At 51.0% G+C, this 22,066-nt stretch overlaps 1 protein-coding gene and 1 pseudogene across 1 annotated transcript; both read left to right on the top strand.

Annotated features, from left to right (window-relative positions):
• Positions 1-23: 23 nt before the first annotated feature.
• Positions 24-21,129, top strand: GPR137C (G protein-coupled receptor 137C). Its single transcript, XM_030949754.1, has 7 exons — positions 24-469; positions 7,524-7,567; positions 8,245-8,473; positions 10,835-10,984; positions 11,504-11,626; positions 11,721-11,836; positions 19,203-21,129. Exons 1-7 carry the CDS (start codon positions 137-139, stop codon positions 19,345-19,347), a joined length of 1,140 nt encoding a protein of 379 aa, XP_030805614.1. The 5' UTR covers positions 24-136; the 3' UTR covers positions 19,348-21,129.
• On the top strand, positions 15,373-17,109 carry LOC115904399 (annotated as a pseudogene).
• Positions 21,130-22,066: the final 937 nt, after the last annotated feature.

The raw sequence follows: 22,066 nt of genomic DNA, 5'->3' as shown, positions 1-22,066 counted from the left end.
GCCGGGCGGGCGGGAGGAGGAGGAGGAGAAGGAGAAGAAGAAGGGGAAAAGGCGGGGGGTCTCCCCTTTGTTGCATGGGGGTGTCCAGCCGGGGCTGAGGGAAGGCAGGGAGGGGGTCGGTGCCTCCCGCTGCCCCATGGCCCTCGCTGAGGGGGCGGCCGTGCCCTACGCCGTGGAGCTGGGGCTCACCGTGCTCCACACGGCGCTCTACGCCGCGCTCTTCCTCTTCGCCTACCTGCAGCTCTGGCTGCTGCTCTACTACCGCGAGCGGCGGCTGAGTTACCACACGCTCTGCCTCTTCCTCTGCCTGCTCTGGGCAGCCCTCAGGACCACCCTGTTCTCCTTCTACCTGCAGAATTCCCTGCAGGCCCTCCGCCTCCAGCAACCCTTCGCCCACTGGCTTCTGTACTGCCTGCCCGGCTGCCTCCTCTTCTCCAGCCTCTGCCTCCTCAACCTCTATTTCGCCGAGGTAAGTTTTGCCTTTTGGGCAAAACCCCTCCAAAATTCTCTTTCCCAAACCTCCACCCTGCGGGACACCGGGGCTGGAAGCTCCCTCCTCTCCAAAGTTGGAGCGCCCTGGAGCCGAGGCTGTGGGGTGCGATGGGGATGTGTGCGCCCAGGTGAGGCTGGGGGCGATCCTGAGGGGCCGATCCTTCGGGACAGCCTGAGGGGATGCGGGGCTGTGCCCTGAATCCCGGCTGGGAAGAAGGCACAGGGGTTGTGCCCTGAATCCATCCCTCGGTCCAGACTTTGGGACAGCCTGGGGGGATGCAGGGGTTGTGCCCTGAGTCCAGGCTGGGGGGGAAACACAAGGGTTGTGCCCTGAATGCAGGTTTGGGGAGAAGCACAGGGATTGTGCCCTGAATTCAAGCTTGGGGGGGCGGGGTGGGATTTGGGGGGATGGTGTGAGCTAAAAGTGTGCCCAGAATCCCAGCATCAGGGCTTTGGGGTGCAGGGCTGTGCCCTGCCTGCAGACCCCGCCTGGGGGGGACAGCCACATACCCTGAATTTGGGATTTGGGGGTGCGGGGAGATGCCCTGCTCCCAGGTGGGCTTTTCCTCTTTGCAGCCCAGACCCACCGCGGGGTGTTTGTGTGTGTGTGTATGGGGGGGGGCATCACTTGAGGGACTGTTTTGCATCTTTTTGGTTATTTTTCAATTGATTCCCCTTCTGCAAAGGGGACCAGAAAGTGGCAGCAGCAGGGGCTGCTCTGGCTTGGAGTGATGCCAACCATTACGTCACCAGCCAGAGCCTCTTCTGCTATTGTTGCTGCGCTCCCTCCTTCCCTCCATCGCTCCGCTGCGAACCCGGCTTGTTGTTCCGCAGCTTGTCAGACAAAAAAACCCCGAGATCCCTCACACAACAGCCCGGGGCAGCCGAGGGGGGCCCCTTCCCAGCGCCGGCATCGCTGCTGGGACAGTGCGGAGCCGCTTGTTATTGTCACCGAGCTGTGTCCCTGCTTTTCTGGGTTTCCCATCACTCGTGTGGTGATTTTTAGCCTCCTTTCCTTAGTCCTTCCACTTGCCTTTATCTCCTAAAGCCCTGGCTCTCCCCTCCCCATCCTCCTCCTGAATATTTTGTTTCTGCTCCAGTTTCTCCTGAGCAGCCCTTTGCTCGCCTGCCTCCCGGTTCGCTGCCTATTTATGAAACAAGTCACCACTTTTTCCTTCCAGCTTTGTTGTTGTTGTCGGGATTCTTTGCTCTGCAGCTCTCAGCTGTTCCCCAGCCTCACAAAGGAATGGCTAGCACACAGAAATCTCTCCAGTGTGTCACCCACGGGAGTTATGATTTATTTTTCCCCAGGACACCAACATTCACATGACATTTAGAGCGCTGGGGTTGTTCTGCAGTTCTGGTTCTTTTCCCCACTCTTTTCCCCCCTCAATAAACACCTGGAGGCTTTGGGGGTGAGCTGCCTGTTGCAAAAGGTGTTGTTGATGGAGTGGCAGTGGAATAACAAATGGTGCATAGAGTGCACAAATCCATCTTGTCAGCTTAAGGGAGCCTGACCTCCCAGTTGCTCCAGCCAGGAGGGGTTGGTGTCCCTTGACAGGCAGGGATTCTGTGCTCTGCTCCACAGAGTGGCTGGATTTCTGTTTTCCTCTAGGTCACTGGATTTGACAGCAGATTTGCCTCTCTGCAGGCTTGTTTAAAGGTCCTCTTAAAGTAAATCCAAATAGATTCCCAGGCTTCTCCTCCTCCCACGATATCTGTTTTGCAGTGAACTCTGCATGTATCCCACTTCTTTCTCCTTGAAGACCTAGAGCCAAGGGAAATCCTGTCTGAGGAAATAAGAGCTCTGAATCTGGAGTGGGGAAGGATAAAGTGACTTATAAAAATGGGTCTGCTTGCTCAGCTCCAGGGAGGGCCTGACACTTCCCTGGAACAACCAGGAGGGGTGTCCATCACTCCGTGGGGTTTTTGGGAGATCTCAGTGGTGAAGCTCCAGAGGTTTGGAGAAAAAAAGGTGGAAAGCCTGGAGCTTTTCTGGCTCCCACGATCTGGAGGTGACTGGTGTGTTTCCTGGTGTGACTCCAGCAGAATGTGCCCATCCATCCCCAGTTTTTAAGGGCCACTTGGCAGCAGCCTGTGGAAGGACGCTGAGCTTCTGCTGCCCTGGGGGTGGCATCCTGAGCTGAGATGTCCTCAGTTAAAAGCAGGAGCTGCTGCTGTGCTGAGGGCCTGCCTCATTGTCCCTGCACACAGAGCCTCCTTTGTGGAGATGCTGGAGAAATGGCATCTGGGCAAGAAAACGGCCTGTGCTGATATCTGAGCTGTTCTTGCTTGATTTACAGAGCCCCTCAGGCAGCACAGAGGCTGAGGATGGAAAGGTGCTGGGGAAGGAGCTCCAGGAAACAGATACCTGTGGAGAACTGGCATTACTTAACACTCCAGGCGTTTTCAGGGCTGAAATTCAAATTTGCTGAACTGCCTGGTGTTTCTCCTTTCTGTCGGGACAGGTTGTCCTTTTCCTATCCCATCTTGGCCCCTGAGATCCCTGAGGGGATGCAGAGACCTGACAGAATCAGTGTGGGATGTGTATTTATTTTTCATAGAGTCCCAGAATGGTTTGGGTTGGAAGGAATCTTAAAGCTCATCCAGGGACACCTTCCATCATCCCAGGCTGCTCCAAGCCCTGTCCAGCCTGGCCTTGGGCACTGCCAGGGATCCAGGGGCAGCCACAGCTTCTCTGGGCACCTGTGCCAGGGCCTGCCCACCCTCCCAGCCAGGAATTCCTTCCCAATATCCCATCCATCCCTGCCCTCTGGCAGTGGACAGCCATTCCCTGTGTCCTTTCTTTCCATGCTCTTGTCCTCTCCATCTCTCTTGGGATACTTTTTCCACCTGGTCCATCCCTTTAGCTTGGGAGCATCTCTTCCTTTCTACTTCAGCTTGTACCAGAAGGAGTCCTTTCCTGGCAATCTGGAGTTCAGAGTCCATCAGGTCAGAATTCCTCAGATCCACTCTCCCAATCTTGCCTCAGGAGCTCTGATATCCAACCTAGGATGCTCCTTTGCCTTCCCTTTGGAATAGCTCCTGTGCTGCTTGAACAATGCCACTTTTCCCAAGTGTCTGCAACTTCTGCTTTTCCCCAGCTCTTTGTCAGGACCACGGTACATGGAAATGGAAATACGTGGAAGGAGCTCAGGGCATTCAGCCTGGAGCAAAGGAGGCTCAGGAGGGACCTTGTGGCTCTGCACAACTCCCTGCCCGGAGGGGACAGCCAGGGAGGCTTGAGCTCTGTTTCCAGGGGGACAAGGGACAAGAGGAAATGGCCTCAAGCTGTGCCAGGGGAGGTTTAAATGGGATATTTGGGAAAAATTTCTCCATAGAAATGGTTGTCAGGCATTGGAAGGAGCTGCCAGGGAGGTTTGGAGTGCCCATCCCTGGAGGCGTCCAAGGAACCCCTGGAGGTGGCACTCACAGCTCTGGGCTTGTGACAAGGTGGGAATCAAGCACAGCTTGGATCTGATGGCCTTGGAGGTCTTCTCCAACCCACATGATTCTGTGAAATGCAGCCACAACAACCTTAAAGATCTTCTTGAGTCCTTGGCACTCCTGGCTGTCCTGGGAATCAGCAGGGATGGGTGAGGAATGCTGGCCTGGTGGGGCTGATGATGTGGGTGGGTTTCTCTGAGTGCTCCATGTGAGGAGATGACATCAGCCCCTTTCATCCCTTCCTGCTCTAATTGCACTGCAGACAGGCATGGAGAGAGCATCCAGCCTGGGAGGTGTTTGTCTGTCCTGTTCTGGACCTTCCTGCCTTCTCAGATGGAAAATTGGGGAAATCTCCATCCTTAATTTGCCTCTGTCACCTTCCCTGTGCAGCAGACACCTGGCAGTGCCCTGTGCCTCAGAGGGACAGCTGGGGAGGGATCTCTGAAACTCCAGACTGCTCCATCCCATAGCTGGTGCTTCCCATGTTTCCCAGAGGAACAGGTGGCCCTGCTGGGGACCAGCTATTCTGGGAAAGGAGGGAACATGCAGAATTGCAGCCTGTGTTCAGGATGGCATGGAATGATCTCAACACTAATATGAGGATGCTGAGAGATCCTCGTGGACAGTTCCAGCTTTTCCTCTGTGGATAGAAGCTGGGGTTTGCACACATAGTACAAGGTGTGATCCCAAAATAGTCTGTGCTGTGCTCCCATCATTGTGTGGTGAGGAGAGGGATCTGCCTGTATTGCTCCAGCAGCTGAGCTGTGTTGGGGCAGGGCATGGTTGTGTCTTGTGTCTGCAGAGCCCAAATTTGTGTTTGTGAAGCAAAAAAAGGATTTAATTCCAGTGGAAAACAACAAGTTCCTGGATCTTTCAGATCTGCTGAAAAGTAGCTTGGTTTTGGTCCAGCCTAAGTGCCTCACTGTGAGGGTTAAGGTTTAAGATCCTGGCACTGGAAGTGGTCCTTGGATTCATCTGTGGCATCTGGGATGTGTCACTTTTCTTCTCTTAGCAGCTGTGACACCTCCAATGCGCCTTCTAAGTGTGAGTGTGTCTCTTGAACATACCCTGGGGGCTCTCTGGGCTGTGATGTGAGCAAGAAAATCATTTTTATGGGTTAAACCCACTCATCACAAACCCAAAAGCCTCCAGCATCACAAAGGGTTTTGTGGTCTGTAGCTCATTTCAGCCTCACCTTCTGGCTGATGTGGAGAGCTCAAGGGATCCATGGCTCTGGAAAGGCACCTGAGTATTCCAAACTGCTGTGAAAGATTTGTTCAGAGTAAATCTTCCCATCCTGCTGCTCTGTGCTGCTGAGACCTCTGCTCCCTGTTTTCATGCTTGATTTCTGGAGCTGGGCTCAGCTCAGATTTGAAGGAACCGTTCAGTTTGCAGGGATTGCTGCTCACAGCTTGGCCCAATGCACCTGCTGAAGCACAGGGGTTTATTTTTCCTGTTTTTCTGAAGAACAGGATTGCTCCTGAGCTCTCTGTGCTGGGTTTTTCACAGCAGAACCCTCTGCCTGAGCTGTCCTTGGGCTCTGGGAGCAGCAGAGCCCTGTGCAGGAGGCTCAGAGCTCATCTCAAGGATAGGAACCCAGAGACACCCTGTGCACTCTGCTGGTGGCACCTCCTGACCCAGTCCCTGGGAAGGAAAAGCAACCTTCAGATAACTTATCAGCCTTAATAACCAAAACCACCAAAGCACCGCTGGCTGTTCCTTTCCTCAAGTTATTCCTATAACTATCCAGGGGCTAATAAAAGTGTAAGGCTGGAGCTGTGGTCTCGCTCTGCTTTCCATGGCAGCAGGCCAAGCATGAGGCTCAAATTGCTGTTGCACTCTTAACCCTGACTCAGCTTTGTGTGCCTTCATCCCCAGGGCTGCAAGGGAGGGTTTGGCAAGAGTGTCCTGCCCAAAACAGCATCTTCTCTGAGCCAGGGGCACTTCCCTGCTCAGCTGAGGGGCTGTTCTCAGCTGGGAACACGGCATTCCCAGCTGGAATACAAACAGGGACTCTGCAGGGCTGTTCGGGGCTGAGGTTACAGCAGGAGTGCAGATTGCTCAGTGGATTTCCATGCTGCTGGAATGGGTGCTGAACCAGGAGTTTCCCTGCTGGATGTCACCAGTGCCTGTTTTGACAGGACAAGAGGAAACAGCCTCAAGTTGTGCCAGGGAATATTTAGATCCTAACTGGATGTTAGGAAAAAATTCTTCACTGAAAGGGTGGTGAGGTGTTGGAACAGGCTGTTCAGGGCAGTGGTGGAGTCCCCAGCCCTGGAAGTGTTCAAAAAACTCGTGGATGTGGCACTTCAGGCCATGGTTTAGTGGTGAATGTGGTGCTGCTGGATTCATGGTTGGACTTGGTGACCTTGGAGGGCTTTTCCAGACTCAGTGATTCAGTGATTCCAAAGTGCCTGAAATTCACCCACAGCAAACAAGGGAGGATTCAGGGATATTTCTGTTTTGGAGTCACCACGTGGCCCTTCCCAAGGCTCAGTTTCTTGTAGCTGAGATGAGTTTTAGGGCTCAGAGTGGATTGTGCCACACTCCTGTACTTCTGTGTGCCAGGACAAGGGGACAGAGAGAACTTTCCTGAGGTTGGATACCTCCCTCTGCTGAAGAACCATGTGTCATTCCTCACTAAGTTAAACTCATCCTCTCTCAGGAAGAGGAGCCAGGCAGTGGAAGTGGCTCTTGGAAGAGAATCACTGAAGCTGTCCAATGTCCTTTGAAATGCTTGGAAGCACTGCAGTGGCTCAGACAGCCCTCAGATCCTGAAATGGCTCTGGAAATCCCCTTGGCAGCAGCCTGATTCCTGAAGCTCATGTGCCATTTCTACCTCAGTGCTGACTTGGAAGCAGGAGCCAAGGAATCCCACCAGGATAAAAGCTGCCTGAGGATGCCTGGGAGGAGATGAGTGATCCTTCACTGCTGACAGGGAAAGCTCCTTGTAGGAGAAGGGAAACTGAACCTCCACAGGTGCAGGTGGGATCACTCTGGATGTGTCTGTGCCTCTTCCCAAGTTCCTTCAAAGTCTCCAGTCAGGACATGAGCTTTGCCTGTGGCTAAATGGGACCCCAGCTCTGGGATCCTTCCTGGTGGGGTCTGGAGCTGGAGCTGGACACAACCCAGAGCAGTGTGAGCACTGGTTCCCTGTGCCTTTGCAGCAGGAATTCACATCTGAGCTGTGACTTGGGAGTATCTGCACCTTCCTAAACTGTCCCTGCTCCTCTTGCATGGAAATCCAGCATGGTTGAGGTCCTAAAATAGCCCAAAACATTGGGAAAGGGAGGTGTATTTTTGAAGGACTTTGAAGTGCTAAACTCCCTCCTTTTCTTGAAGTCTTCAAGGTGTGGTGTTGAAGTGCTTGTCACATATGGGGTGTTAAATATGTTTATGGCTGTTGGCAACCTGTATTTGGGCTGGACTTGTACAAGGAGAAAATACCATTCTTTTGGGTCCAGAGCAGGAGTTGGTGCTAATAAATAATCCAGATTCCTTGGAGATGTCCAGCTGGGTTCTGATTTCCCTGTTTATCTCTTGAAAGGAAACCTAAATTAATCCTGTGCAAATCTTTCCTCCAGGTCATATTCAAAGTGAAATGTGCAGCTGAATTCAACAAGTACAAGTAAGTGCTGCTGTCCTGACCTTCCCTTCAAAGCTGGTCCCAGGGGAACTCACTGGGAATGGCAGGGTCAGGCCCCACAAGCTGAACAGAGCTCTAATTCCATACCTGTGCTCTGAGAAAGGAGCAGAGTTGCACCTTGGAGCAGGACTGGGAGCTTCAGGGGTGCCAGAGGAGCTCAAGCACCCCAGCTCCCCTGGGTGGACTCTTAGAGTCACTCTGAGCTGTCCCAGCCCAGGAAAGATCAGCAGAACAAGGCTTGAGCAATGGGGGAGCCCCAGGTTTGTGCAGCCCAGGTGCTTCCCAGGGAAACCCAGGGTGGAAAATGCAATCTCCAGGGGCTCTCAAGAAAAAGGAGTTGCAGTGGTTGTGATGACTCATGGCTTATTGACTGGAGTTAATGCAGAGCTGGAGCAACACTTAAAATCTGCAAGATAAGAACCTGACTGTCAGAAGATGAGTCTTGTAACTCATGACTGCTTACGCTGCTCATGTGTTATGAGAGCAGCTCCAACAAATCCTCTGCAGCCTTGGGCTGCCAGTACAGCCCTGAAATTTGCTGGAATGCCTGAGCTTCCCAGCAAGCTGTGCCCTGGGAGGCTCTGCTGAGACAGGAGGGAGGTGCACAATGAACCTAGGCTTTTCTCACTGACCATTTTTTCCCCTCACTGTGTCTCCAGGGTCCTGTTGTACCTGGGCTCCATCCTCACCAGCCTCCTGTTCCTGGTTGTGAATTTAACCTGTGCAATGCTGATCCACGGCGAGGTGCCGGAGAAGCAGCTCAGGTGGACGGTCCTGGCCCGGGCTCTGGTCAACGACAGCCTCTTCATCCTCTGTGCCATCTCCCTGGCCTGCTGCATGTGCAAACTGGGAAAGATGTCTTCAGCCAATGTCTACCTCGAGTCCAAGGTGGGTAAATGCCTTGGGAATTCCCTCTGGGACTGCTCAGCTGGAGCTGGGTGTGCTCACTCAGGGCAGCGCTGGCCTGGTGGCACCTGAGCTGATTTTGCTCAAATTCTCCTTCCAGTGTGGAGGTGGCAACTCTTGGATTCCTCCCTTTCACAAAATGCATGCTCCTGCTATGGGAGTGATGTTTCCTGCATGATTTAGGGGAATACTTTGTCTGCAGCTTTGGCATAACAGATTTATGAGCTGCTTCTACTCTTCAGGCATAGAAAATCCCAGGTTTGCCTTGAGAGGGTTCTCTCAGAGCAGGAGATGCAGTTTGTGCTATGAATTTACCTGAATTTACCTGTGTCATGATTCCCTGAGAAGGGGATCCCCCAGAAATCCAGCTTTAGTTGGACTCTGCTTGGGTAGGATGAGATGAGCATTTTGGAATGGGAGGAGAAGTTGCTGTAGGTCCTGTCCCAAAGCAGGGCAGGTGAGGGTCTGAACACACACAGCTCTTTTCCAGCAGATAGGAGAGTGGAAAAGCCACCAACAGTGTGGCAGGAGGCTGCAATCTGTGTCTACCTGAGTGCCTGGAAACATCTAGAGGAAAAACCAGAGCACCTGAGCACAGCCAGCTGGAGCTGAGGCTTTCTGTAGGAGATGTCTGGCTCCTTAAGCAGCAGAGGGCATCGGTGGCTTCCTGGAATGCAGGGGGTGTGGGCTGGGTCTGGTGTCCTGCCTGGCTCTGTGACAGCTGTCCAGAGGCTGCAGGTTGTATCCAGCTCTGCAGTGAGGCAGGGGCAGAGGAGCTGCTCACATCCCTGCTGGCCTGGGTCTGCTTTCCAGCTCTGACTGGCTCTGGACACTCATTAACTCACCCAGCTCCCCCAGTGCAGGAACTTCCTCTCCTCACATGCCTGAGGCTGCTCCTGGGCTGTGTGCAACGTGCTCCAGGGGAAGCCTCTGCTCTCTCCACTTGGATACTCACCCTGCTGAAGGTCTCTGCCTCCCTCTCCTGCCTTGGGGGCATCCTCTGATGTTGTGTTTGGGAAATTGCTGCAGAAACAGGCTGGGGGTGAGCAGAAATGTTACACAGATGCCTCAGAAGGTTGTCCTGCCCCTGAACTCAAAGGCACACAGCAGGGCTGGAGCACCTCCACGCTGAAGGTGGGAAGGTTGGAGCTGTGGGAAGGAGGCTGGACTGGAGCCAGCTCCTGTCCTGGGGTCCTTGTGAGCTGCAGATTTGCTTCAGCAGCCTTTGTGCCTCATTGTGCTGCCCTGAGCCCCACAGGCTCAGCTTCCAGTGGCAGCAGGATGTGTGCTGGGCTTCAGGGCTGTCACTTGTCTGTTGGCACCTCTCTCCTGCTGACACCCTCAAGACACTGTCCTGAGCTCCAGATCTAGGAAAATAGAGCTGGGATGTGGAGCAGACCATTGGGATGAGCTTCCCCAGCAGATTCTCTGCTTAAACACAAAGGCAGCTCAGGTGCTGCAGGGTGTTTGCCCCTCACTGTGACTTGCTGCCTCCCAGCAGCCATTAAAGGGATTCGTGGATGGATTTAACAAAACCTGGTTTGTCTCAGCATTCCTGAATGGTTTCAATTGGAAGGGACCTTAAATCCCATCCAGTTTCAGCCCCCTGCCATGGGTTACCTTTAACTAGATCATTCTGCTTCAAGCCCATCCAGCCTGGCCTTGGACACTTGTAGGGATCCAGGGACAGCCACAGCTGCTCTGGGCACCCTGTGCCAGGACCTCAGCTCCCTCACAACCAAGAATTTACCCCCAATATCCCATCTAACCCTGCCCTCTGTCTGTTTGAAGCCATTCCCTTGTCCTGCCCCTCCAGTCCATTGTAAATGGTCTCTCTCCATCTTTCCTGTGGGCTCCCTTCAGGTGCTGGGGTTCAAGCTCTGGGTCTTTCTGCCCACCCCAAATGCTTCAGCTTCTTTCTTAGAGGAGTGTTGGGGTGCTGGGTGGCTGCAACTGAAAGGGCTGGGTGAACACCTCTGCAGGCTCTGGGCTGTGAAGCAGAAGTTGATTTTCCTGCTCTTTGGTTGTTGGCCTTGTGGAGATTCCCAGAGGAAGGCAGGGGGTGGAACAACCCTGGACCCCCAGTTTGGAGCTGACAGACAAAGTCCTGCCAGGGACACTCCAGTGCCTCAGATCCTTCCCTGCTCCCAGGCAGCCCTGGCTGTGTGGCTCCTGCAATGAACTCATCACATGAGAAAGCTCTTACCCAGCTCTGAATATTTTAGCAACAACATACAAATGTTCTGGGTCATTCTTGCCTGCACAGCTGCTCGTGCATTTAAGGGAACGGGGAAGAACATCGCAGCTCTGTATTAAAACTCTTTTTATTTCTTCCTGTCCTAGGGAACATCTGTCTGCCAGGCTATTCTGGTGGGATCTGTAGTGGCCCTCCTGTATTCCTCAAGGGCTTGCTATAACCTGGTAGCTGTGGCCATATCTCCAGACAATGTTCCTGGTCCTTTTAACTATGGCTGGGACAACCTTTCAGACAAGGTGAGTGTGTGACCCCCAAATCCAGAGCCAGTGAAGTGAAATGCAGTCACTCCTCATCCTGTGAGGGTGAACAGGGGGTTTTGGGGGGTGTCTGAGTAGCTGAACCCCATATGAGCTGCCTTTCTGCTCTGCTTGCTCTCTGAACCCAGCAAACCTGAGTCCTCCTCTCCCCAGCCACTTCTTCAGGAAGGATTCCCCATTGTGCCCTTCCCTTTCATCCTGCCAACTCTTCTTGTGAGGGAGAGGAGGGACAACTCAACTAGAGCAGAACAGCAATGCTTAATCGGGCATGGCTGTGTGTGAGGGAGAGTCACTGGTGTGGGCAGGAGCTCCCAGTGCCCTGGTGGCACCCTCTGAGCAGAACCAGCTCACCCAAACCAGCAGCAGCACCAGGTGAAGGTCACTGTGCCGCTTTGGGGACTCCTGCCTTTAGAAAGGATGCTCTGCACTCCCAGTTCCAGCTTCTGGGAGCTCTGTGGGTGGCTGGCATGACACAGACCCTCTGCCTTGTGCCCACAGGTGCACGTGGAGGTGAGCAGTGAGGAGTACGTGGTGTTTGGAGTAGTCCTGTTCCTCTGGGAGCTGGTGCCAACCACTTTCGTGGTGCTGTTCTTCCGCGCTCAGAGACTGAGCCAGAACCTGGTAGGCCTGAGCAAGTCCCCCTGTGCTGGGAGGATGCCTGGGATGACTTTTGGGGAATGTTTTGCTTCTGGCCTAACTCCTTTCTCCTTGGCAGACTCCAGCAGGGATGGTCAACAGCCACAGCTACAGCTCCAGGGCCTATTTCTTTGACAATCCCAGGCGCTACGACAGCGACGATGACTTGTCACGCCTCGGGGCCAGGGAAGGAGGGTAAGGAGGGGTTGTGCTGCTGCTCTGCTGCCCTCTGGGGCAGCATCAGAGCTCCTGGCTTCTGCACCTAGGAAAAGCTTTGGTGGAAGAGGCAGCTTGGGCAAGGTAGATGGAGCAGGGAGCCTCTGACAGAGCTTTTGTTCCCTTGTGCAGCTCACAAGGAGCTGCTTTTATTGGGCAGAAGTGACCAGCTCAGAGAGGTGGATGGTGCTCACAGGTGGTGATTGCAGACAGGAGGGCTGGGTTCCATTTCAGAGGGCTCTGAAATGCTCTCCAGAGGGGTTTCTCCACTGGGGAGTGAGAGGTGGTGAAGTTCTGGAAGGGAGCTGGGACAAAGCTCTGCAGGAAGTGCTGCTGGGGGGGACAATGGTCAGGTATCCCCAGCAAAACTCTTACAAGGCATCCTGGCAGCCCTGTCACCTCTCTCCATGGAATGGTGAGGGCTGGAAGGGACCTTAAAGCCCATCTTGTTCCACCCCCTGCCATGGACAGGGACACCTTCCACCATCCCAGGCTGCTCCAAGCCCTGTCCAACCTGGCCTGGAACACTTTACTTCCTTTCTTTCCACTTCACTTCCAAGTCCCTCACTGTTGGAAAAAATCAGCTGAGACTCCATTTCCTTCATGCAGAAAGCAAATTCTTTATTCACAAAGCTCATGCTTGTAGGAAATATCAGCACTGTATTAAACCTAATTTGTCAGCAATGCAGTGAAATTCAGTTCAGGGGTCAGTAAGGGCTATTGTATATGTCTATCAAATTTCTCTCTCTACATATGTTTACATTTTTCCTTTGTGGATTCTCATGGGGCAAATCTTATTATTTACACAGGTGCATTTGTTTTTCATCCTCAGAATAGAATGTTGTGTTAAAGGAACTTCTGATTCTCAAAATAGCTTCACATGGCAACTTGCAAATTGCTTGTTAGCTGCACTTAGAAGAAATGACAGGCCAGCTTTGGCAGTTTGATTTCATAAGGCCTTTCTTTTATAATTCTTCTACCTGTCTACAACATCTCACCCTTTTCATTAATTTAAAAAAGGCTCTTTTCTGATCTTAAAACAGCTTGCTCTTGGGAGGGTATTATCTCATTAAGGTTATCTATTAGATATGGGATGAAAGGCTGATTACAATCAACAAAGCTTATCAAATTCTATCAAGTCATTGACACAGGATTTCACAGCATGAGAAAACAAAAGAATAATGTCCAATCTCTCTTAGGGAAATGGAGATAAATGACCATTGTTTTAAAGTCCAAATAGTTGAGACTCAGGAGAAAGTCCATTAGCTGGAAGTGTTGATCTTTGACATCACTGAATGTCCTCCAGGGTCCTGGAACAGGGAATAGCTGAAGAAGGTTACTAGGAACACTATACAGTGATGATGACATAAAGCTTTTGATGGCACATTGCCTCTGTAGTTGCAGACACAGCTAAGCCTTGGCAGTCCTGCTTCTGTTCTGTTCTGGCCGTGAGGGCTGCAGGGTGATTGGCTTGTTTCTCTTTGCACTGGGCCTCATTTTCCCAGAGGTGATGGGTGATTGATCTGACAGGTGACCACTTGGAACCTGCTGCTGGTGAAACACAAGCACGCCCTCTCTTGAAGTCAGTGCATCAATTAGGCTTTGCTAATTGAGGCACACTCAATTGGGATTTAGATTTGATGATCTCCTTTCCAAATTTCTAATGCAAATATTGCATTATTCAAAATTCTTTGTTGTCTACGTTTCTTATGTACATATTACATTATTTGGATGTTCTTAAGGCACTAAATTCTTCTTTTGGCTTTTTTAAAATGAGACGCACGTCTTTGGTTTTGAGCATGAGGAAACATCAAGGCAAAACCATACATGTAGTGAACAAGAAACTGACAGCAATCAGGAATAAGCCAGGTACAACAATTAAGACTACTTCAGATAATACACATAATTAATAATACATGTGAAATTAGGTAATTAGGAATCTCTGAAACACTGTACCATCATCCCAGAGTCTGTGAACAGCTGACACACCTCAATTTAGTGAGGGCTTGGATAATTATTTCCAGATAATAATTTCCAAGCTCGCTCTAAAGATAGGTTCAGCTGTCGTATATAAGGGGTCAAATTGCCAAGTCAAAGTGACCTGAATCCAGTTTTGATGCAGAAAACACTGGGTTTATTGACAAATTCTCCTTCCAGGTAGAGCTAAGGCCTGGCCACAGTCCAGGCTTCATCTGGGAGGGAATTCCCTAAACACATTTTAAAACAAGACTCTTAAGAATAGCAGTTATGAGTAAAGGCCTTGGGGTTAAAGACTAATCAAACCATCCAGTAGTTGGATCCCTCCAAAGTTTCCTTCAGGATAGAGATACTTCAAACACAGCAAACTTCTGGAGTGCTTCTGTAATAACTGGGAAAAACCACAAGACCAGCAGTTCAGAGGAGGCTTTCAACAAAGCTCAAGTATCTTTTCTTGGAGGTCTGAAAACCACTTAAAACTATGGGACAGCATTGGGTCAAACCATAGAGCCAGTGCAGAGGACTAGCCAGAGAGCTGAGCTGGTCTAAGAGATGCATAAGCAGCTAGAGAATAAAAAAGGATCCTGAAATGACACAAGTCTTTCAGATAATTACACAAAGAGATGTTTAAGCATATAAGAAATTTGCTATAAATACAGTAATAACATCTTATGAATGATGCCTATTATAAAATCAGTAAATTCACATAATGTAATCAATATATCAACTTCCCTCTTAGGAAGTTGAGGTAGCACCTTTCTAAACTGTCATGTACCTATGACAGTAAAATGAAACAAAGGACAGCACTAAAACAGCTCACAATCAACAACAGCCATAATGGAGAATCATCACTGACTCTTCTGTGTTATCTGTGGAAGATAAAGCAGCAGAGATTGTAAAGAGCAATAGAATCTTCGCAAAATCAAGGGTGTATCTTCTTTATCCACAAACAGCTGTTTGTCAGTGTTTCATCTCAGCTGTTTTAGTCAGAGTCACCTTATCTCTTAAAAGAAAACAGCTTTATATCTTAGAGCATAGAAAGGTAATATTTAAGTGTCTTAGATTGCAATTCAAGATGTAACCAGATGTATTCTATCACCATCTGTTAAAACCAGGTGGGGCAGTGTTCTTTATCTCTTCCATGACCCATCCCTCATGACTCTGGATAGCTTCTCTTAATGGGCCAGCTGTTGAAACCAGGTGGGGCAGTTTTCTTTATCTCTTCCACAATGGATCCTCCCTCCAGGAGATATCTTCTCTTAATGGGCCATTGAGTGTCTCTGCATGGCTGATCAAATTCCATCATCCCACTGGGAGATGCTCTGCCCAGGGGGAGGAGCCAAAGCATTCCTACCTGAATATAATGTGAGCTTGGGAACACCACAGCAGCCTTTTCCACTGGATTCCCAGAGGAAGACCAGACACCATTGGACCTTCAGAGGACAGCTACAGCCTTCTACAGGATCACCCCTTCAACAGAGCCACGTTTGTCACTCCAGGAGCACTGCAGCCACCATTTATTCGGATGGCTACCAACACTCTGACCCTCAGGGTGTCAGGTTGTATTCTGACTTTGTCTGCTTCAGCAGTAACATTTTATTTGTGAGCTAATTATTTCTAAACTTTAAGGAACTGTTGCAGATAAAATTCAAGGTTATAGGACTTGGTTAGGAAATTAATTGCTGCCGGTAATCTTGGGAGAAGAGGAGAGCTGCAGGCACACAGGGGAGCGGGATGGAGACGATCCTGGAGCAGCAGCAGCGGTACCACGAGGAGCGGGAGCACCTCATGGACGGGATGGTGAAGGAGATGCTCACCAAGAAGTCCAAGCTCCATGACCAGATCAACTCAGACCACCACACCCGGGCCATGCAGGACCGGTACATGGAAGTGAGCAGCAACCTGTGGGAGCTGTATGATGACAAGGATGGTCTGTGTGAGGAAGAACTCAGCACCATTTCTGGGCCAAATGAATTTGTGGAGTTTTACAACAGACTGAAGCAAATTAAGGAATTTCACCAGAAGCACCCACATGAGATCTCTGTTCCTATGTCAGTGGAGTTTGAGGAGCTGCTGAAGGCCAGAGACAACCCAAGTGAAGAAGCACAGAATCTGGTGGAGTTCACAGATGAGAAAGGGTACGGACAGTACTTGAATTTGCATGATTGTTACCTCAAGTACGTTAACCTGAAATCATCAGAGAAATTGGATTATATCACGTACTTAGCCACATTTGACCAGCTCTTCAATATTCCCAAGGAGAGAAAAAATGCTGAATATAAGAGGTATCTTGAGATGCTCCTTGAGTACCTGCAGGGTTACACAGACCGAGTGAAACCATTACTGGACCAGAATGAACTCTTTGAGAAGATTCAGACAGAGTTTGAGAAGAAGTAGGAGAAGGGCACATTCCAAGGCTGGCCTAAAGAGACCAGCAGTGCCCTCACCCATGCTGGTGCCCACCTGGACCTCTCAGCCTTCTCCTCCTGGGAAGAACTGGCCTCCCTGGGACTGGACAGGTTAAAATCAGCTTTGCTGGCTTTGGGGCTGAGGTGTGGTGGGACTCTGGAGGAGCGTGCTCAGAGGCTTTTAGCAGTAAAGGCAAATCCCTGGAAGCACTTGATCCTTCCTTTTTTGCTAAGAACCCAAAGACAAAAGGAAGCAAGAGAGACACTGAAAGAAATAAAGATCTTGCATTCCTGGAAGCTCAGATTTATGAGTATGTGGAAGTTCTTGGGGAGCAAAGACACCTCACCCATGGGAACGTGCAGTGTAAACAGGCACAGACAGGGGAGGAGAGAGAGGAGGAGGAAGAGCAGATCAGTGAGAGTGAAGATGAAGAAAATGAAATCATTTATAACCCTAAAAATCTGCCTCTTGGTTGGGATGGGAAGCCCATCCTGTACTGGTTGTATAAACTCCACAGTCTGAACATCAACTACAACTGTGAGATTTGTGGTAACTACACCTACCGAGGGCCCAAGGCGTTCCAGAGGCACTTTGCAGAGTGGAGACGCCCATGGAATGAGGTGCCTGGGCATTCCCAACACAGCCCACATTGCCAGCATCACACAGATTGAGGACGCAGTCTCATTGTGGGCAAAGCTGAAAGAGCAGGAGGCTTCAGAGAGGTGGCAGCCCAGTACAGAGGAGGAATATGAGGATTCCGGTGGGAACGTGGTGAATAACAAGACCTACGAAGACCTGAAGCACCAAGGGCTGCTGTAGCTGTCCCCAGGTGAAGGATCACAGAGAAAATCTGCAGAGAGAATGGATCTGACAGCAGCTCTGACTTCTTCAGTGTCTGGATTTTGTATGTGCATGAATATAGATTTCAAGAACACTTTATAGAATAGTCACTTTCTAGTAGGCCCCTTAGACATTGTTTTAGATAAAAACAAGAAAAAAAAACCCAAAAAACAAAAACCAAAAAAAACCAAACCAAACAAAAAAAAAAGGAAAATGGAACAAAGGTGCAATGGCCAAGCCATGTTCAATAGGTTTCTTAGATGAACATCAATTAAATATAGATCAGCTAATCTCAAGTGATGGGCAGGCACTACCCCAAAAAAGGGAGGAGGGCTGAGCTGGCCCTGTGATACCACCAGCTAGGGAAGGGAAGGTTCTGTGGCACCATCCTGTGCTGCTGCACCTCTGTTCCCCCCCTACAACACTTGTGGTTGAAAAAGAGGAGGGGAAAAGGCAAGAAAACAAACCCTAAAAGCTGCACACATTTTTCTACATTTGTCTTTTGGTAATTTTCCCCTTACCAGGGGAAAACTGGTAGAAAACTCTAGAAAGGCACCAAGCACCCACAGCTGTCCTCTTCTGTTTTGGAGTCTGCGAGTTCTGTGTGGGACTGCCAACCAAGGGCAACTGCCAACAACACAACACAGTAACAAAGCTATCAGCATATACTTATTATACTTTCTCTCTCCTTTTCCCAACATATTTTGCCTCTTCTTACTCACAGTTTGGCTTTCTTTCTGTGACATGTACCTTTCCACACACGTGTCATTTCCACACCACGGTTCTATTCTGTGACTTGTTTCCCTACCCCTCAGCAGTTGACTGTTCACTCACCATGGTTCTTGAGACTGTTGTCCCCATGATTTGCTGGGCCCTTCTCTCCTTGGCAGCTCTTAGGCTGCCTCACCTTCCAGGACTCTCTTTGGGCCGCGTATCTCCCGAGGTTTGGAGACCACGTTTGTGTTCTGCCACTCACAGTTTTGTTCTCACGCTTTCTCCCAGGAGTTGTGTTCATTTCCATGTGTTCCACACCCTCTGCAGCCCCTCTGCCCGGGTTCCGCTTCACTGGCTCTCTCTTGTCTTTGCTTGTTCCTGTGGCTGACTGTAGCTGTAGCCTTTTGCTACTTTGCAAATTCGCTGCTTGAATTTCTTTTCGTGCTGGTCCTGCAGCCAGCGGTGCTGCCGGTGGTTGTGTCTGTGTGCTGTGTTTCATCTCACTGCTGTTTACTCCCACCTCAGCCCTACTCGTGGCTGTCTCCATCTTCCTTTCATGACTTTGTATGTTCCATCTCTAAATCCTGTCTCGCTGTCTGGTCCTGGCGTCAGCTTGGCTCATTTCACCTTTTTTTGTGACAAGCTGTTCGCCTAGCGTCGGTCACGTCTTTGGGGTCACTGTGTGTTGGAATAAATCAGCTGAGACTCCATTTCCTTCATGCAGAAAGCAAATTCTTTACTCACAAAGCTCATGTTTGTAGGAAATATCAGCGCTGTTGAACCTAATTTGTCAGCAATGCAGTGAAATTCAGTTCACTGGTCAGGAAGGGCTATTGTATATGTCTATCAAATTTTCTCTCTCTACATATGTTTACATTTTTCCTTTGTGGATTCTCATGGGGCAAATCTTATTATTTACACAGGTGCATTTGTTTTTCATCCTCAGAATAGAATGTTGTGTTAAAGGAACTTCTGATTCTCAAAATAGCTTCACATGGCAACTTGCAAATTGCTTGTTAGCTGCACTTAGAAGAAATGACAGGCCAGCTTTGGCAATTTTAGCAGAGCCAAGGCCTGATTTCATAAGGCCTTTCTTTTATAATTCTTCTGCCTACCTGTCTACCACACTTCCCTTGCTGCCCAGGGGTGTAGAGAGCAGTTCAGAGCCTCTGGCTCCTCTTGACCAGCAGGGCCTGGTGCTCTTCTCCTTGTAGCTGTCTCATCAAAGCCAAGTTCCTTGGAGACATTGTACCTTCAAACTTCAACCCCCCCCGACCACTGCTGGGAGCAGAAGTCTGGAGAAGCCAAATTATTCATCCCTAAAAACTCCATGCCTGTTTTTTTTTTTCCTACATCTCCTGCAGCTTGGCCACCTCTCAGTCTGTTTTTTCTGTCTCTCCTGCAGCTTGGCCACCCCTCAGTGCTCGGGCTGCTACGGTTCCCTGGCTGGCACCGACGGCGCCGTGGACAGCGCGCCCTTGCTCTGCGCCGCCGGCGGCTCGGAGATCAACCAGCACCAGCACAGCTCCCACCCTGCCCCACACAACTGAGGAGGCTCCCTCTGTTCCCAGAGTGGCACTCATGTATAGGATTGTAACCTGGTTTTTCCTCTTTTCCTCCTCTCCCCCTGAAGCATCTAACTCATGACACAAACATTCCACTACCTGCTGCAGCCGCGCGGGACCGAGCCCAGGGCTGCAGGCACTTCAGTCTGAGAACTGTGACTTTAAGGTACCATGTAGCAAAGTGAAGCTGAACTCTCTGGAAGCTTTTTTTTTTTTTTTTTCCTCTTGGTCTGGTCTTCAAGATGTTGGCAGCTAAATGCACCAGAGCTTCCTCACTAGAAAAGAAACATCAAATGCATATTTGCACTTTTATCTGCACACTTGGAAGGAACGAATCTCTCTCGGGCCGTGCTTGGCCTGAGACTGTTCTAGTTACTGTTTTAATTGCACATCCAGAGCTGGGAGAGGCACTGTCTTCTGCAAAGACGTGTTCCCTGAAGGACTCTGCACCCCTGGGAGCAGGGAGCTCTGTCTGGGCAGGGCCCCTGGTGCTGGATGCTGGAGTTTTCTGTGCCATATTCCCACCTGGCAGGGCTGGGTGAGGCCCTGGGGCTCGGGGGGGTCTTGCCCTGCCTGCTGGTCCCACCTGGCTGCTGCCCTGTCCTCCCTGGGCCTGTGGCTCAGAGCTGAGGGAGGTCCCTGTTGCTGCTGGCCCGTGGCAGAGGGACAGGGCTGGCTTGTCCCTGCAGGGAGAGGCTGGAGCTGGCTCAGCAGGAGTGTGTGTGCAGGAATGTGTGTGAATCCAGGGCTGCTGCACCCCCTGGGTGCTGGGAGCAGCCCTGCTCCCCCTCCTCCTTGCCCACAGTGGGGCTCCCCTCGTCCCTCTCAGTATTAAATTGCATTTAGCAGATAACCAAGAGTTTTAACCTGAAGTGAATGTGAACTGCTGGGTCCCCACTGAGGTGCAGGGGGTGTGTGGCTGCCTGTGGAACGTTGCTGTTGCTGAAGGACGGGGCAGAAACCACAGGGATCTGATCCTTGGGCTCCTTACTCTGCCCTCCCCGTGGACCTGGGGCCTCCCAGGGTGGGAGTGCTGGGCCAGGCTGGGCCAGGTCCCTCTGTCTTTCCTTAACCAAAATAGCCAAGTTTCACCCAGCCTGGGCTCTTTGGAGATGAGGCTTGGTGTTATTCCTGGCTTGTCCCTGAGCCAGCTGTGGGGATGAGCAGAGCAGCTTTGGATAAAGGCTCTGGTGCAGGGAGGGAGCTGCTCTGACCATGGGGCACATCCACCCTGGGACTGCTTTTAACCTGCCTGGTGCTGCTCCAGCCCTGGTGTGACACTGGGGGACAGGGAATGCTGTGCTGGGACAACACCTGGGAGCTGTGAGAGCAACCCCAGCCCTGGGGCATCCTCTCCTCACCAGCCTGATCCCCTCTCCCCTGGGGCTGTGCTGAGCTCGGTGTCACTTGTCTGTCCCTGTGCTCTCCCTGCTCACCTCCTGCTGGCCCAAAAAAAGCAGTGAGTCCTGCTTCTCTTTTGGAGAAGGCAAAGATGGGAGCTCTCAGCACAGCCCTTGCTGCAGTCCCTGACCCAGAGCTCCACCCCAGCTGCTCCCCTGCCTCCTGGCAGGAACAGGCTGCTCCATCTCAATCCCTGCTTGGCTTATGGCAAAGCTGGTGAAGGGCCAGGCACTGTCACCCTTCCTTCTGCTCCCATAAGCCTCCAAAGACAGCAAGTGACACTCGTGGCCCCTGTTCTTGCTTAAATTCCAAAGCACTAGGAGCACTTTAAGTTTTACTTTGGAGGGAAAGGAGTGTAGTGCAAAAAAAAAAAAAGAAAAAAAAAGAAAAATTTAAAAAAAACCTACAAAATCCAAGGGCTACAGGCTCATTGTTCCTCTTGCACTGAAGCACACAGCCACACTATGATCTTCCTGGGTTTTTGGGAGGGCAGGTCAGGGCAGTGAGCCTCGTTGCTGATGGGCCCCTGAGCGAGTGGCCAAGTTTGGGTTTTCTCCTCTGTCCGGACTGACAGCTCCTGCTGGGGCTGGTCCTGTGTTTTACTGAAGTCATTTATAGCTCAGAAGTTACAAGGAGTTTTTTAATGCATAGTTGCCTTTCATTAAACTTTCTTTTGGTTTTGTTGTTTTTTTTTTTTTGTGGGGTTGTTTTGGATTTTTTTTTTGTATGGTTTAACAGTGTTCTGGCTTTGCAGGTGGGCAGCAGCTGCTGCCCCAGGAGCTGTGGCCAATGAATGTACCTATTTGTTCTTCACTAAACTGTAACCAAGCACTACTCTGTTGAAATAAATTTAAAAAAAAACCAAAAACCAAGGACTTTCTGTGCTGGGATGGCTCCCAGGGTGACCCAGCCTGTGGTCCCCTGTGCCCTGCCTGGACCTGGCACATCCAATTGCTCTGTGAGCTCTGGGATGGGCTCTGAGGGCTGGGCTGGGGGTGGCACAGGGGGTTTATTTTATCTTCTGGTGTTTCTCTGGTTTCAGCCCTGAGGGAACAGCTGGAGCTGTGCCAGGGCAGGGTCAGGTGCAAATCAGGGAAAGGTTCTGCTCCCAGAGGGTGCTGGGCACTGCCCAGGCTGCCCAGGGAAGGGGCACAGCCCCGAGGCTGCCAGGGATGCCCAGGGTGGGGTTGCTGGGGGTCTGGGCAGGGCCTGGAGCTGGGCTGGGCACTCTGTGACCCTTGTGGAGCCCTCCCAGCTCAGGGAGGCTCTGCCATGAGTCTGTCTCCATCTAGTGAGGTGCAAT

The sequence above is a fragment of the Camarhynchus parvulus genome, chromosome 5 (assembly GCF_901933205.1).
Source record: "Camarhynchus parvulus chromosome 5, STF_HiC, whole genome shotgun sequence".
Taxonomy (NCBI): Eukaryota; Metazoa; Chordata; class Aves; order Passeriformes; family Thraupidae; genus Camarhynchus; species Camarhynchus parvulus.
This window is presented reverse-complemented; position numbering and strand designations above follow the sequence as displayed.